This window comes from Larimichthys crocea, chromosome VIII (assembly GCF_000972845.2).
Source record: "Larimichthys crocea isolate SSNF chromosome VIII, L_crocea_2.0, whole genome shotgun sequence".
NCBI classification, from domain to species: Eukaryota; Metazoa; Chordata; class Actinopteri; family Sciaenidae; genus Larimichthys; species Larimichthys crocea.
Window position 1 is genome coordinate 31,197,388 of NC_040018.1, and position 17,242 is coordinate 31,214,629.

The 17,242-nt window shown below is 46.6% G+C and overlaps 2 protein-coding genes across 2 annotated transcripts in view; one reads left to right on the forward strand and one right to left on the reverse strand.

Moving 5' to 3' along the window:
- The window catches only part of acads (acyl-CoA dehydrogenase short chain), a 4,755-nt gene extending 1,220 nt beyond the window's left edge, over nt 1–3,535 (forward strand). The window contains exons 3-10 of the mRNA XM_027281559.1: nt 609–758; nt 843–954; nt 1,150–1,301; nt 1,385–1,555; nt 1,732–1,869; nt 2,272–2,367; nt 2,443–2,499; nt 2,583–3,535. Of these exons, the coding sequence (XP_027137360.1) occupies nt 609–758; nt 843–954; nt 1,150–1,301; nt 1,385–1,555; nt 1,732–1,869; nt 2,272–2,367; nt 2,443–2,499; nt 2,583–2,735 (1,029 nt within the window). The 3' untranslated portion in view covers nt 2,736–3,535. The remainder of the gene's footprint in view (nt 1–608; nt 759–842; nt 955–1,149; nt 1,302–1,384; nt 1,556–1,731; nt 1,870–2,271; nt 2,368–2,442; nt 2,500–2,582) is intronic.
- A 1,817-nt stretch (nt 3,536–5,352) lies between these two features.
- On the reverse strand, nt 5,353–13,779 carry cldn5b (claudin 5b). The gene is made up of 2 exons (XM_010753564.3): nt 13,604–13,779; nt 5,353–6,656 (listed from the first exon to the last, which is right to left on the reverse strand). The coding sequence occupies exon 2, from the start codon at nt 6,164–6,166 to the stop codon at nt 5,519–5,521; it is 648 nt and encodes a 215-aa protein (XP_010751866.1). The 5' UTR covers nt 6,167–6,656; nt 13,604–13,779; the 3' UTR covers nt 5,353–5,518.
- Between the last annotated feature and the right edge of the window lie 3,463 nt (nt 13,780–17,242).

The following is a 17,242-nucleotide window of genomic DNA, read 5'->3' on the forward strand; positions in this document are numbered from 1 at the left end:
CCCGCTGTTGTCAATTAATACTGTTTCTGCTTCTGTTCTGGTCGTATCTCAGATTCTAGGAGCTGGGGGCGGGTTTGCCCGCGATTGCCGGTGTCCCTTTGCACCCCCCCTCCCCCTGTTCCACTTTTCCTGTTGCCCTTCTTTTCCTTCCCCCATTTTTCCCCCCCCCCTCCCTTTTCGACGTTTGTTAGGCCCATGGAGGTCCCCGAGGAGCTGGGCGGAGCTGGGATGGACTACCCGGCGTACAGCCGGCGATGGACTGGAGATTCCCCCCTATTCAAGGCAGGAGGCTGCCATCTTAGCGAGCCCCCTTCTAATAGGTCATAGCTTTAGCCTTAAGCACCCATGATCGTTGAGCAGGTTGGGATCAGAACCAAAGTCCACTTCTAGACGGGATTAAACCTACACAGTGGACCTTTTTAAAGTGACTCTCAGCTCGTCGTTTATCCGTCCTGACTGATGAGTCGTCTTTAACGAACTGTGCACGAGCTGTTTACTTTAATTAACACGATGAACTCGTTTTTCTGCCTCAAGTGGCCAAATAAAGCTCTGAAGTTTCGTACAGTAATCGGTGAATAACGTTTCTGCTTCTGTCCGGTCGCTCTCAGATTCAGGAGTTGGGGGCGATGGGTGTGATGGCCATGGAGGTCCCCGAGGAGCTGGGCGGAGCTGGGATGGACTACCTGGCGTACAGCCTGGCGATGGAGGAGATCAGCAGAGGCTGCGCGAGCACCGGCGTCGTGGTCTCTGTGAACAACGTGAGTCTGTCAGCGCAGATCAAACACGTGATGTTCATGTGATGGTGTGTTCACTGGTCTGCTCTGATCTCTGATTCTCTCAAGTCTCTCTACATCGGACCCGTCCTGAAGTTCGGCACCGACGAGCAGAAGCAGCAGTGGATCACACCGTTCACCACCGGAGAGAAGGTGGGCTGCTTCGCCCTCAGCGAGCCAGGTAGGTAGTCTCTGAGACGTCCCCGCAGACTGTCTAAAACCTGGACGTAGTCTCTGAGACGTCCCCACAGACTGTCTAAAACCTGGACGTAGTCTCTGTGACGTCCTCGCAGACTGTCTTAAACCTGGACGTAGTCTCTGTGACGTCCCCGCAGACTGTCTCTGGTACTGATGACGTCTTGAATTTATCCTCCAGGTAACGGCAGTGACGCCGGCGCCGCCTCCACCACGGCGCGTCAGGACGGGGACGAGTGGGTGCTGAATGGAACCAAAGCGTGGATCACCAACAGCTGGGACGCCTCGGCCACCGTCGTGTTCGCCACCACGGATAAGAAACTCAAACACAAGGCATGACTCGGCACATTTTGCTGGTTCTGTGTTCAGCTCAGAGTCGACCTCTGTGACTTTCATCTCCTGCTTTTCGTCTGCAGGGTATCAGCGCCTTCCTGATCCCCATGCCTCACCCGGGGCTTTCTCTGGGGAAGAAGGAGGACAAGTTGGGCATCAGAGCCTCATCCACCGCCAACATCATCCTGGAGGACTGCCGGGTTCCTCTGAGCAACATGCTGGGCCCTCGGGGTGCCGGGTTCAAGATCGCCATGGTAAAGCACATCATTCGTCGTGACACATCTTAGATTTCAAAATAAGAGCTGAAGAACTAGTTCGACCTGTTTCAGAGAACTTTCGTCCTGCGTTCAGTTTCCTGAATATCTGTTACATTTGTCAACATACTCGTCTCACCTGTCTGTAAAACTTCCTGTTTGTCTCCGTCATGCAGCAAACTCTGGACAGCGGCCGGATCGGCATCGCCTCTCAGGCTCTTGGTATCGCTCAGGCTGCTCTGGACTGTGCCGCAGACTACGCCCACAAACGCACCGCCTTCGGAGCCCCCATCGGCAAGCTGCAGGCCATACAGGTGACGTGAGGTTAACGAGACGTACAGGTGACGTGAGGTTAACGAGACGTACAGGTGACGTCAGGTTAACGAGACGTACAGGTGACGTGACGTTAACGAGACATACAGGTGACGTATGTGAAGTTAACGAGACGTACAGGTGACGTTAACGAGACGTACAGGTGACGTGACGTTAGCGAGACGCACAGGTGACGTTAACGAGACGTACAGGTGACGTGACTTCAGCGAGACATACAGGTGACGTGACGAGACGTACAGGTGACGTGGCGTTAACGAGACGTCTGATACAGCTCTAAACTTCAGCGTGTCGTGTGTCTCGTAGCTGTGTCTTTTGGTTGTGAAACTCTTCGAGTAATCTTTTTGCTTCATGAAGAGTAATCGAGTATTTTTCACCTTGTTTAGTTCAAGCTGGCCGACATGGCTGTGGCCGTCGAGAGCGCTCGCCTGCTCACCTGGAAATCTGCTCTGCTCCGAGACTCAAAGAAACCGTTCACTAAGGTACGCTGTCGCCGACCAGTTCATGACTTCTTTTCTTTTTTAAACACTCGATAACTCACCTGTGTTTACCTGCAGGAGGCGGCGATGGCCAAACTGGCAGCGTCTGAAGCCGCCACGTTCTGCTCCCATCAGGTGAGAAACCAACAGGAAGACGCAGAAGAAAGTCTCGACTCGACCTCAGCTCGTTCACTCTCTTTGTTTGTGCTTCAAATCAGGCGATCCAGGTTCTGGGCGGGATGGGTTACGTGTCCGACATGCCCGCCGAGAGACACTACCGCGACGCCCGCATCACGGAGATCTACGAGGGCACCAGTGAGATCCAGAGGCTGGTGATAGCCGGCCAATTACTGAAGGAGTACCAGTCATAGACGCAGCGCCGGGGACGCCAGATCACCTCAGCCCAGTACGACCTTCAACGCGAGCGTTTACATCAGCCTTTACGTGGACGTTACCTCCGCGGTGTCGCGTCTCAAAGGGACGAATCTACAACACGAAGAGCTGCTGAAACTTTGAGGATATGAGTGAGTTTAGATTAAAGGGTCAGTTCACCGAGGACGCGTCTTCCTTAGATAGTTTAGATGTTTTAAGATACCGACGTCCGACAACTCTGCTGCCGTCCGAGATCTCTGAACTACAGATTAAACGGTCGGGTGTGTTTATTTTCAAGCTTGAGCTGACTCGAGTGACATCACGCGAGGTCGCTGTCAGCGTGCACAGAGCTCCCCGCGGAGACGCCGAGCGCTTTGTTATCGACGCGATCAGATCGACCAGCAGCAGCTCAGGGAGGAAGTCAGGGCACTTAAGCTGCATCCTGTTTGAGCCAACTGCTCGTGACTGCAGCCTGAGAATGTTTGTCAGAGTTTCAGTGAGACGAACCGTTAAAAACGAGGTCAGCCGCTCGTACCTCACTGCATGGCTTCCTTTGTGGTGCACTGGCCCTTTAAAGATCAGCCTCCTGTGAGGTGGAGCCAGCAGAGGGCGCCGGCGTGCCTTCATGATTCTGCTGTCAGTTTGATTTTTGTGAACGCACACTGATTTAAAGTTTGAACATTTTATACTTGAATAATGAAAGTGCAGCGTCTGTCCTGTGCCTCGATGACATGTACATATGTTAATGTAACTTATTGTGATGATGAAAATTAAAACAAATAAAATCTAAATAAACTCAGTTAAATGTTTTTTTTTTTCTTCCATAAAGAAAAATGAATTTCAAACATGTTTAAAAAAACTAAATACATGTATAGGCAGTTTGATCAGACACAGACACCTGGGAGACAAAAACATTTTTTAGATGTTTGATTAATTCAAAAGTTCCTTCATTAAAAGGATGAGATGGTTTCGTGAGCCGTTCAGACACCTGTAATGATAAAATTCAAAACATCAGTTAATCTTTTTACATATTTACAAACTTTTTAAAATTGCTTTTAATGTTTAATGCCTAATGTGTTTTTAGTGCACTATCTTATATTGTTTTGATGATTTGTAAAGTGTCTTTGAGTACCTTGAAAAGCGCTTTTAAATAAAAATATTATTATTATTATTATTATATTCTGTCATAAACTCATCTGTCCAAAGCAGAGGAGTTTTGTCCCTGTGGACATTAGTCTCCCCATTAACACCTCATGAGGACTTTGGCTGGAGTACAGCACAACAGGCAGAGCATCAGGCCATGTCAGACCTTTTGTTAGTACTGTACTGTTTCGGTCAACCGTTCTTTCTTTTAACTTGACCAGAACTTTGTGGGTGATACGGAACATGCAACTTTTTATACAAAAACTACGTTTTGTCACGATCTGTATTCTGTGGCACCCCAAACCTGCAGACACTTAAGAACTGTGCTAGTGTCAAGAATCAATCAGTTATGACTAACAAATATTAATTGCCTTAACAATTTTTCATATGTACAGTCTGCAAACGTCATACAACTATCTACAAAAGTTCGTGAAACTAATGTAATGTGCAAACCATATACACTAAAAAAATAATAATATTGGACTTTCAGTGTCCTCGTTGTCTTTCAGTCACATCACTGTCTTCACTGTGTGTTACACTTTGTCACATTTCCATGGTAGTAGTTGGTAGTTTTGTTTTCATTCTGTATTTCATACCCAAAAATATCTTTATTTATGGCACCGACATCATCGCAGAAGGAGCTGAACATCTCCACTCATTATATCATCATAACGTACAGACTGTCTGCTGGACGTCTGTAACGTTCACGTGTTGAACCCAAACAAACAAAGAACTGCAGGAAGTTTGAACAGATCATTTCCTGTCAATATTTTGAGTTCTTCTGATATTTTTAGGAACTTTCTGTCTCAGTTATTTATTGATTTATTTCAACAATCAAACAAACTTTTTAACTTTTCTACCAGGACGAGTGAAGCTCTGAATACAGCTCCTGTTCCAAACTGCAGTTCCTCTAACGTCCACCTGAGGCTGGCTCCAGAAGTGAGTCAGTCTCCATAAGTCCCCATGTCCAAATGTCCAACTTCACAGCAGAAATAAACATGTTTACAGCCTGGTACAAAAAACAGTTTTGGTCTCTGTAGCTAATTTCCCCGTTCATGACAACTGTACTGAGGGTGAATTTATATACAACTCACCTGTTCACGTTATATTAAGGCTTAAAGTTATGCAGGATTAAGAGCGTGGACGCTTTGATTGACAGCTGGGCGTCATTAAAGGTCCACCGAGCTGGATTACACTCGGACACTTTAACCTCATAATGTGAGCGCCTGGCGAGGCCGAGCTTCCTGAGTGTGTTCACGACGACAATGATGATGATGATGATGATGATGATGATGATGATGATGGAGGTGGCGGTGCATTGTTTAAAAAGCAGCTCCTGATTATTCTGACGTCACTCTCTGGCTCTTTGTTTCCTCCGGTTCACACACACACACACACACACACACACTGCTGACCTTTGACCTCGTTAAGTGTGTGTTTATGAATCTGAAGGACACAAACAAACAAACAATGTGAATTCTTTTTGTCTTTATTAGAAAAGTGAACAAAGAATAAAAACACAAACACTGTACATGTTTCCAGATCAGGACAAAAACTCTATTTACAATGAAGCTTCAGCACAGACAGACAGCCGCACTGAAATGTTCAGATTTCATAAAGTTCATATTTGTGGAGCAGTCTACACGTAGTGCTTCTTGTCAAAGTCCCCGCTGGCTGTGATGGTCTTGGTGGGGGCGTACTTGATGGGGTATCCTCCTCTGACCCCCTGGGTGAAGGAGCAGCACAGCAGGGTTCCCCCCAGCAGCAGCAGCGCCGCGGCGGCCCAGCCGATGTAGATGGCCGCTCCGATCTCCCGCTTGTTGCTCGGAGCCACCTGCGGGTTGTGGAAGTCCACGATGATGTTGTTGGCCAACCAGCAGAGCGGAACCAGCACGAAGAGCCCGCTGATGATGTAGATCACCCCTCCGGCGTTCACCACCCTCGCCTTCACCGTCTCGTCCTTCAGGCAGTTGGTCCACTGCGCGCCGGCGACCGTCACCGTGAGCGCCACGACGCCGAGCACGGCGGAGATGATGGTGAGGGCGCGCGCGGTCTGCAGGTCCTGGGTCAGCGCCAGAACCGAGTCGTGGAGCTTGCACTGCATGTGGCCGGTGCTCTGCACCACGCAGGTCATCCACAGCCCGTCCCACACGGTCTGAGCCACCACGATGTTGGCGTCGATGAAGGCGGTCACCTTCCACATGGGCAGCCCGCAGGCGACCATCACCAGGAGCGAGCCCGTGACGCACAGCGCCAAGCCCAGGAACTCCAGACACGCAGAGAGCATGGTGCGGGGTGAGCTGCGGGGTGAGCTGCGGGGGACAGTCCGGGAGCTGAGGATGGAGACAGGGTGGAGTGTGATGGAGCTCGGCGCGCGTCCTCCGCTTTATGGAGCCACGCTGCGTCAAAACAAAACCCAAGAAACTTTGAGCCAATCAAAGACGCGAAGGCGTCAGTGTCTCAGCCAATCAGAGAGTGAAGGAGAGGAGGGAGGAGGGAGGGGGGGGGGAGGGAGGTCTCCAGCTGCAGCAGCATCTCTTTGCGCGTTCACGTGTGCGCACTAGAGCTGTCCAGATGTGCGCGCAGCCGCTGATCAGGATGATTGATCCGGTGCTAAAGGACTAAAGGACTCACGTGCGCTCAGCAGAGACCCGCAGAGGTCCAGAGGATGTGGGCACTTCCTGTTGCTCCAGAGCCACATCCTCGTGCACGCCTCGTGCACGCCTGCAGGCTTGGACCCGAGCCCGTCACCGGTTCCAGTTGTTATGGTCTATCCGCTGAGGACAATGCACATCACAGAGGTCACACACATTAAAAGCATCCCTGACCCAAACTGCCGGCCCACGTGCCAAATATCGGTACCGGACAGACGCACAACACGACAGAATGCCAAGGCCTCGCGCTGCAGGTGACATGTCAGTGAGGAGGAGGAGGAGGAGGAGGAGGAGGAGGAGGTGGAGGAGGAGGGGCTGACAGTGCTCCCGGCGGCACAGAGAACAATGGAGTGGAAGGGAAGTGATCAGAGACAGGACATCCTAACGCTGCTGCATTCAGCACAAAACGTCAGCCACACACGCTGTAACACACACACCCACACACACACACACACACACACACACACACACACACAGAAGCCTGTGTGAGCCCAGCTCCGGTTCTGCAAGACACACTAGATAGTCACCAGCCGTGACTAAAGTCAGTCAGATTTACTCTTGTCCGCCTTTTCTTCTACTTAGCTTCCTCCGTCAGCGTCCTCTTCACTCTGCCCATTATGTCCGCTGAGCCTGGTTACTTTGGCTGACCAGCTCCGGTTCTGCACGACACAGCCTCCTCCTCCACGGCCCTGTGAACTCTTCTCCTCTGCGGTACAACAAGCACACGCTCTGAGCCCAGACCCGGAGCTACCCAAACGAGCGTAAGAGCTAACAGCAGCTCTAGCAACTGAGCTAACAGCGTAACAAACTGAGCTAACATAGCTACAGCAGCTACAGACTAGCTAACAGAACTGAAACAGCTAACATGAGCTACAAGTAACACAGTTAACAAACTGAGCTAACCTGAGCTACAGCAGCTAACAGACTGAGCTAACATGCGCTAAACGACTGAGTTTAACAAACTGAGCCTTAACAGACTGGCTACAGGCCTCTGACACGATGAGCTATACATAGAATCAGCGTAACAACTGAGCTAACATAGCTAACAAGTTAAACAAACTGAGCTCACATGAGCTACAGCAGGTTAACAGAAACTGAGCTACATGAGCTAAGCAGGAAACAGGCTAACCTGAGCTAAGCAGGCAGCATCTAACTAACTGAAGCTAACATGAGCTAACATAGCAGTTAACAAACTGCGCTACATGAGCTAACAGCAGCCTAAAACGGCACCATGAGCTACACGTAACAAATGAGCTACACAGTTGAACTAACAACTAGCTAACATACTAACGCAGTCTAGAAACTGAGCTAACCATGAGCTACAGGCTACACTGGAGCGTTAAACATGAAGCTTAACAGCAGTTAACAACTGAGCTAACCATGAGCAACAGCAGTTAACAAATGACTTTGAGCTACAGCGCTAAACAGATGAGCTTAACAGCCGCTAAACAGACTGAGCAACATAGAAGCTAACAGAGCTACAAACTGAGCTAACATGAGGCTAACACAGCTAACAAGGATGAGGTACATGAGCTAACAGCAGCTAAACAACCGAGGTCTAACTCTTAACATAGGCTAACAGACTGAGTGCTAACATGAGCTAACAGCAGTTAACAAACTGAGCTACACATGTGGTACAGGCCGCTAAACAGGGCTGAAGCTAAATTTAGCTAAACATTGAGCTAACATGAGCTAACATGAGCTAACAAACTGAGCTAACATGAGCTAACAGCAGCTAACAGACTGCGCTAACATGAGCTAACAGCAGCTAACAAACTGAGCTAACATGAGCTAACAGCAGCTAACATGCGCTAACAGCAGCTAACAGGCTGAGCTAACATGAGCTAACAGCAGCTACAGTTGGCAGCAGTCAGTTTATCAGAGAAAAGTTTCATCTTTAGCGTCTTTAGCTCGGTCTAAATGTTTCTGTGTCAGCGTCTCAGCAGTGACGGTTCATGTAAACACTCTGCCACAGTGAGAAGAAGAAGAGGAAGCATCTGGACGTCCACACACACACACACACACACACACACACACACACACACATATTCATTGTGCTGGCAGCGACTTCAGTCCTGACTGTTTTCATGACCCACTCACCTGCTACGTGATATCATGACTATAGAGAGAGTGTGTGTGTGTGTGTGTGTGTGTGTGTGTGTGTGTGTGTGCTAATAATGAGCTTCCCACATGGAGACCTGACTGATTGTCTTATTCTGTAGAAATGTTGTTTGTCAGCATGTTGACGTCCATCAACACCACCTGCACACACACACACACACACACACACACACACACACACACATTATTTTAATGCAATTAAAGCTCCACCAAATATTTCGAGTTTGTGAGTATTGAAGACTTTATCTTGCTCCACCCTGATGGTGTTTATCTGCTGTGGCATCCGACTGAGTCAGCCAGCGGGCAAACCCTCCTGACTAAAGCTGGAAGACTGAGTCATTAGAGGAGGTGTGGTCCGACATGCATCACGGCTCCGCTGTAAACATGAAAAACTCTTTCTGGCTCCGAATAAACAATTTGAAACTGAACACAATGTTACGGAGTCCAGGAGACACCATAAGTCCCCATGTCCAAATGTCCAACTTCACAGCAGAAATAAACATGTTTACAGCCTGGTACAAAAAACAGTTTTGGTCTCTGTAGCTAATTTCCCTGTTCATGACGGGGGACGTCACGAAGACTACGTCCAGTTTTAGACAGTCTGCGGGGACATCACGGAGACTACGTCCAGGTTTTGGACAGTCTGCGGGGACGTCACGGAGACTACGTCCAGGTTTCAGACAGTCTGCTGCGGGGACGTCACGGAGACTACGTCCAGGTTTTAGACAGTCTCAGAGACTACGTCCAGGTTTTAGACAGTCTGCGGGGACGTCACGGAGACTATGTCCAGGTCTTAGACAGTCTCAGAGACTACGTCCAGTTCTTAGACAGTCTCAGAGACTACGTCCAGTTTTAGACAGTCTGCGGGGACGTCACGGAGACGACGTCCAGGTTTTATAAAGTCTCAGAGACTACGTCCAGTTTTAGACAGTCTCAGAGACTACGTCCAGGTCTTAGACAGTCTCAGAGACTACGTCCAGTTTTAGACAGTCTCAGAGAGTACGTCCAGTTTTAGACAGTCTCAGAGACTACATTCAGTTTTAGACAGTCTGCAGGGACGTCTCAGAGACTACGTCCAGGTTTTAGACAGTCTGCGGGGACGTCACGGAGACTACGTCCAGGTTTTAGACAGTCTCTGAGACTACGTCCAGTTTTAGACAGTCTCAGAGACTACGTCCAGTTTTAGACAGTCTCTGAGACTACGTCCAGGTCTTAGACAGTCTCAGAGACTACGTCCAGTTTTAGACAGTCTCAGAGACTACGTCCAGTCTTAGACAGTCTGTGTTTGAGTGCAGTCTGTTTTTCTCGCAGACAGGATGCACTCTGCACAGACGTTGGTGGCCATGTTGGTTGGCTCCATTGTCCTCTGTTTGTTTTCGTGACTCTCGGAGACGTGGACGTCCTACACATGCTGCCACGTCAGGACGGTGATGAGAGACGCACAGGGCTCAGAAAGCGGGTCAGAACTGAACCTGGGTCTGCTCATGGAGCTGCACTGACTGAGATCACTGACTCACTGGACGAACTCTCGACAGCAGAAAGTTCCCGACCTGCCCTGAAATGCTCGTGTTGCCTTCAATGACCACTCTTCTCTTCCTCTGATGACTAATTCCACCTGTTTGGACAAACGCCGGACGTGACACACTCGGTGTCATCCTGTGACTGTAATCTGATTACTTTCATTATTAGTGTGTTGACACTACGTCACCAGCTGGTGAAACCGGATGACATTTTATGGGTACATTGTGTCTACAATCTGACCCGGTCTGAGTAAAGTTCTGCAGCTGTGTCCCGGTCCACAGACGACTGTTCAAGTCGAGAATTTGAAACAAAACAGATTTTGTCTCCGTCGATTTGTTTTGATTTCTGGAGCTGTTTTCCCGCCTTATCTGTGCCATCGGCTCATTTCCTGTGTGCAACAGCACCATTTCCTGTCTCCGTGGAGACAATCAGAGAGATAACAACAACCGGCACCACGCGAGGCCTCACGTGTCCGTCAGAGTCATGCAGTGAAATGTCTCCGACTCTGTGTGACACTATTAGATTCATCAGCACCAGCAGGTTACAGGTGGAGCTGCTGCAGGTGGAGCTGCTTTCAAATACTTTACATTCAGTCCTGTGAGTCCCAACCTGAGGGGTCGGGCCCCTCTAAAGGGCCACCAGATCAATGTGAGGGGTCGTGAGATGATCAGTGATGTATGTGTGACACTTTTCTGAATTTCTTTCAAAATAAGAGCGTGTCACCATATAATGATGACCCAGTCAGCTCGTGCTGCCTGCCGTTTGTCCTGGATCAGCTCGAGCCCGTCTCTCTTTCTTGTTGCTAAACTAAAACCCACAAACTGCAGCTCAGATGTTTTTCCTTCCAGGCTCTTCAAAGAGATCTTTGGTTTTATTGAACTTTAACTATTTTAAATACTTGTCTGGAGACAGGCTGAGATTTTAGACCGAGCTCCACTCTACCTTTTTTTGTCTTTTTTTGTTTTTACAGAAACGTCAGTCTCCTGAGGTATTTGATTCTGTTCTGGTGTTGTGCAGCACGTCGGGCACTGTCCTGTTGTATTTAAATGTGCTGCATGGTTCAGATGTAAAACAAGTGCAGAGGAAGACGGTAAAGGCCGGCCACGTTTCCGTCAGCGTATTTTGAAGTATCGCTGATGAACACATCTGATTAACTTCCTGTTTCCTGTTTGTCTTGTAAACAAACTCTGAACGTTCAGATTCAGCTGATGGAAACAAACGTTCATTCGCACTTTTTCTCCCCAAATTACTTAAAATTCAGTTAAAAATTGCAACACACGTGAATAAAAACATGCCACCTGTAACCACACCCACCTGTCAATCAAAGCGTCCCCGCTCTTAACCCTGCATAACTTTAAGCCTTAATATAATGTGAACAGGTGAGTTGTATATAAATTCACCCTCAGTACAGTTGTCATGAACGGGGAAATTAGCTACAGAGACCAAAACTGTTTTTTGTACCAGGCTGTAAACATGTTTATTTCTGCTGTGAAGTTGGACATTTGGACATGGGGACTTATGGAGACTGACTCACTTCTGGACCCAGCCTCAGGTGGACGTTAGAGGAACTGCAGTTTGTGTCTCACTTCACAGACACAGAGGTTGATGTGACACACATACGTCTGTGGTTTAATCTGTATTAATAACTTGTATTTTATGAACTAATGATGTTTTTTTAATATAAAAGTAATGAAGTTTAAAGTACTCAGAGCTGTACTTAAGTACTTGAGGATGAACAGTAATCCTTTGAGTATTTTCTTTTTCTTCTTCGTCATTTTCGCAGAATTCATAAAACTGTTTCCCTCCTCCACCTCCTCCACCTCCTCCTCCATTGTCCCTCTACCAGGGGAAAGAGAAACGGTCTCACTCACAACAATATGCACTTCCTCCTGTGAGGCGGCGTGTTCGACAGCGGCCGAGGAATCAACGCGCAGCACATGTCATGAGCCTTCCTGCGTTAGCCTGTTTCCAGCTGGAGTCATTGTTTGACCTCCAGCTCTGCCAACAGCCAATCACCAACCAGGTCACCAGCAGCAGTCAGCCCAGCTCGGCGTCTGACTTTCAGCCTTTTATTGAGTTTGCCAGCTAAAGTCAGCCATAATACTAACTTATGTATTGTTCAGCTCCTGTTCTGGCACAACACTGGCTCCGCTCCTCATCTGCATTCATGTAAACCTCCTCTTCTTCTTCTTCTTCTTCTTCTTCTTGTTCTTCTTCTTCTTCTTCTTCTTCTTCTTCCCGAGGTCCAAAACTCCTGTGGTACAAACACTAACACTCCCCCGGTGCTCTGAGCTCACAGTCCGGCTAACAAACTGAGCTAACAGCAGCTAACAAACTGAGCTAACCGCAGCTAACAAACTGAGCTAACAGCAGCTAACAAACTGAGCTAACAGGAGCTAACAACAGCTAACAAACTGCGCTAACAGCAGCTAACAACAGCTAACATACTGTGCTAACAAACTGGGCTAACAGCAGCTAACAACAGCTAACAGCAGCTAACAGCAGCTAACAACAGCTAACATCAGCTAACAAACTGTGCTAACAAACTGGGCTAACAGCAGCTAACAACAGCTAACAGCAGCTAACAGCAGCTAACAAACTCAGCTAACATCAGCTAACAAACTGTGCTAACAGCAGCTAACAAACTGAGCTAACAGCAGCTACAACAGCTAACAAACTGAGCTAACAGCAGTTAACAAACTGAGCTAACAGCAGCTAACAAACTGAGCTAACAAACTGAGCTAACAGCAGCTAACAAACTGAGCTAACAGCAGCTAACAAACTGAGCTAATATCAGCTAACAAACTGAGCTAACAGCAGTTAACAAACTGAGCTAACAGCAGCTACAGCAGCTAACAAACTGAGCTAACAGCAGTTAACAGCAGTTAACAAACTGAGCTAATATCAGCTAACAAACTGAGCTAACAGCAGCTAACAAACTGAGCTAACAGCAGCTACAGCACCTAACAAACTGAGCTAAGAGCAGTTAACAGCAGTTAACAAACTGAGCTAACAGCAGCTAACAAACTGAGCTAACAAACTGAGCTAACAGCAGCTAACAAACTGAGCTAACGGCAGTTAACAAACTGAGCTAACAGCAGCTACCAAACTGAGCTAACGGCAGTTAACAAACTGAGCTAACAGCAGCTAACAAACTGAGCTTACAGCAGCTACAGCTGGCAGCATCAACATGATTTAACACAGTTGGTTCGTTCTGTCTGGAGGCCATTGATAAGCTGAAGTTAAACATAGTCAATAGCTGTCACTGAGGGTTTGTTTATTGACGTGCCCGCTCACATCCTGAGAGGAACTCTGCGCTTTAAAGAAAATATCCAACAACAATGCAGCATTGTGTGTCAGTGTGTGTCAGTGTGTGCGATGCCACCCACCAACAGATCCCAGTGACACGAGTGTGAGAGAGGAGTTACCTGAAGGTGGAGGAGGAGTCAGGTGGAGCAGGCGAACAATGATGAGAACGCGGAGCTGGAGGCGGGAGCTCGCTGCCATAACTGACCCTGTTTCCTGTCCTAGCAGCGGGGTTCACACAATGAGCGACCTTCCCTCCCAACATGATCTCAGGGGGCCTTCAGGACCAGAGCGACCTCTGCACACACAACAACACCAAGATCCAGCACGAGGTCAAGAACTACAAACAAAGACTACATTTCCAAAGCAGCCACGCTCTTAACCCTGCATAACTTTAAGCCTTAATATAATGTGAACAGGTGAGTTGTATATAAATTCACCCTCAGTACAGTTGTCATGAACGGGGAAATTAGCTACAGAGACCAAAACTGTTTTTTGTACCAGGCTGTAAACATGTTTATTTCTGCTGTGAAGTTGGACATTTGGACATGGGGACTTATGGAGACTGACTCACTTCTGGAGCCAGCCTCAGGTGGACGTTAGAGGAACTGCAGTTTGGAACAGGAGCTGTATTCAGAGCTTCACTCGTCCTGGTAGAAAAGTTAAAAAGTTTGTTTGATTGTTGAAATAAATCAATAAATAACTGAGACAGAAAGTTCCTAAAAATATCAGAAGAACTCAAAATATTGACAGGAAATGATCTGTTCAAACTTCCTGCAGTTCTTTGTTTGTTTGGGTTCAACACGTGAACGTGACAGACGTCCAGCAGACAGTCTGTACGTTATGATGATATAGTAAGTGGAGATGTTCAGCTCCTTCTGCGATGATGTCGGTGCCATAAATAAAGATATTTCTGGGTATGAAATACAGAATGAAAACAAAACTACCAACTACTACCATGGAAATGTGACAAAGTGTAACACACAGTGAAGACAGTGATGTGACTGAAAGACAACGAGGACACTGAAAGTCCAATATTATTATTTTTTTAGTGTATATGGTTTGCACATTACATTAGTTTCACGAACTTTTGTAGATAGTTGTATGACGTTTGCAGACTGTACATATGAAAAATTGTTAAGGCAATTAATATTTGTTAGTCATAACTGATTGATTCTTGACACTAGCACAGTTCTTAAGTGTCTGCAGGTTTGGGGTGCCACAGAATACAGATCGTGACAAAACGTCGTTTTTGTATAAAAAGTTGCATGTTCCGTATCACCCACAAAGTTCTGGTCAAGTTAAAAGAATGAACGGTTGACCGAAACAGTACAGTACTAACAAAAGGTCTGACATGGCCTGATGCTCTGCCTGTTGTGCTGTACTCCATCCAAAGTCCTCATGAGGTGTTAATGGGGAGACTAATGTCCACAGGGACAAAACTCCTCTGCTTTGGACAGATGAGTTTATGACGGAATATAATAATAATAATAATAATATTTTTATTTAAAAGCGCTTTTCAAGGTACTCAAAGACACTTTACAAATCATCAAAACAATATAAGAAAGCTAACAGCAGCTAACAAACTGAGCTAACAGCAGCTACAGCACGTAACAAACTGAGCTAACAGCAAGTTAACAGCAGTTAACAAACTGAGCGAACAGCAGCTAACAAACTGAGCTAACAAACTGAGCTAACAGCAGCTTAAACAAGCGAGCTAACAGGCATTACAAACTAGAGCTAACAGCAGCTAACAAACTGAGCTAACAGCACTACAGCAGCTAACAAACTGAGCTAACAGCAGTTAACAAACTGAGGCTAACAGCAGCTAACAAACTGAGCTAAACAGCAGCCTAACAAACTGAGCTAACAACTGAGCTAAACCAGCAGCTAACAAACTGAGCTAACAGCAGCTACAACAGCTAACAAATGAGCTAACAGCAGCTAACAAACTGAGCTAACAGCAGTTACAAACTGAGCTAACAGCAGCTAACAAACTGAGCTAACAGCAGCTAACAAACTGAGCTAACAACTGAGCTAACAGCAGCTACAACAGCTAAACAAACGAGCTAACATCAGCTAACAAACTGAGCTAACAGCAGCTAACAAACTGAGCTAACAGCAGCTAACAGACTGAGCTAACAGCAGCTACAAAGCTAACAAACTGAGCTAACAGCAGTTAACAAACTGAGCTAACAGCAGCTAACAAACGGAGCTAACCAAGCGCTAACAAACTGAGCTAACAAACTGAGCTAACAGCACTACAAACACTAACAACTGAGCTAACAGCAGCTAACAAACTGAGCTACAGCAGCTAACAAACTGAGCTAACAGCAGCTACAGCTGGCAGCATCAACATGATTTAACACAGTTGGTTGTTCTGTCTGGAGGCCATTGATAAGCTGAAGTTAAACATAGCAATAGCTGTCACTGAGGTTGTGTTTATTGACGGGCCCGCTCACATCCTGAGAGGAACTCTGCGCTTTAAAGAAAAATCCAACAACAAGGCAGCATTGTGTGTCAGTGTGTGCGATGCCACCCAGCAACAGATCCCAGTGACACGAGTGTGAGAGAGGAGTACGAAGGTGGAGGAGGAGTCAGTGGAGCAGGCGAACAATGAGGAGAACGCGGAGCTGGAGGCGGGAGCTCGCTGCCATAACTGACCCTGTTTCCTGTCCAGCAGCGGGGTTCAACAATGAGCGACCTTCCCTCCCAACATGATCTCAGGGGGCCTTCAGAACCAGAGCGACCTCTGCACACACAACCACACCAAGATCCAGCACGAGGTCAAGAACTAAAAACAAAGACTACATTTCCAAAGCGTCCACGCTCTAACCTGCATAACTTTAAGCCTTAATTATAATGTGAACAGGTGAGTTGTATATAATTCACCCCAGTACATTGTCATGAACGGGGAAATTAGCTCAGAGACCAAAACTGTTTTTTTGTACCAGGCTGTAAACATGTTTATTTCTGCTGTGAAGTTGGACATTTGGACATGGGGACTTAGGGAGACTGCTCACTTCTGGAGCCAGCCTCAAGTGGACGTTAGAGGAACTGCAGTTGGAACAGGAGCTGTATTCAGAGCTTCACTCGTCCTGGTAGAAAAGTTAAAAGTTTGTTTGATTGTGAAAAAAACAATAAATAACTGAGACAGAAAGTTCCTAAAAATATCAGAACTCAAAATATTGACAGGAAATGATTGTTCAAACTTCCTGCAGTTCTTTGTTTGTTTGGTTCAACACGTGAACGTTACAGACGTCCAGCAGACAGTCCCTGTACGTTATGATGATATAATAATGGAGATGTTCAGCTCCTTCTGCGATGATGTCGGTGCCATAAATAAAGATATTCTGGGTATGAAATACAGAATGAAAACAAAACTACCAACTACTACCATGGAAATGTGACAAAGTGTAACACACAGTGAAGACAGTACTGATGTGCTGAAAGACAACAAGGACACTGAAAGTCCAATATATATTAATATATATATAATATATATATATAATATATATAACTATATATATATATATAATAGATATATATATATATATAATAATATCTATATATATATATATATATATATTATCTCGTTATAATAGATTATAGATCTGCCCTGTGGTTATTTGATATATAAATTTTCGCCTCTCGTGATTCTGTTGTTGTCTGTGTTCTTTATTTTTTTTATTATAACACGTGACATTTCATATTCACATTAAATTAAATAAATATTCATTTTTATTGTTTTTATGCTGAAG

Coding starts and splice junctions, on each gene's coding strand:
- cldn5b (XM_010753564.3), bottom strand. CDS start 6,166: ATGCTCTCTGCGTGTCTGGAGTTCCTGGGCTTGGCGCTGTGCGTCACG.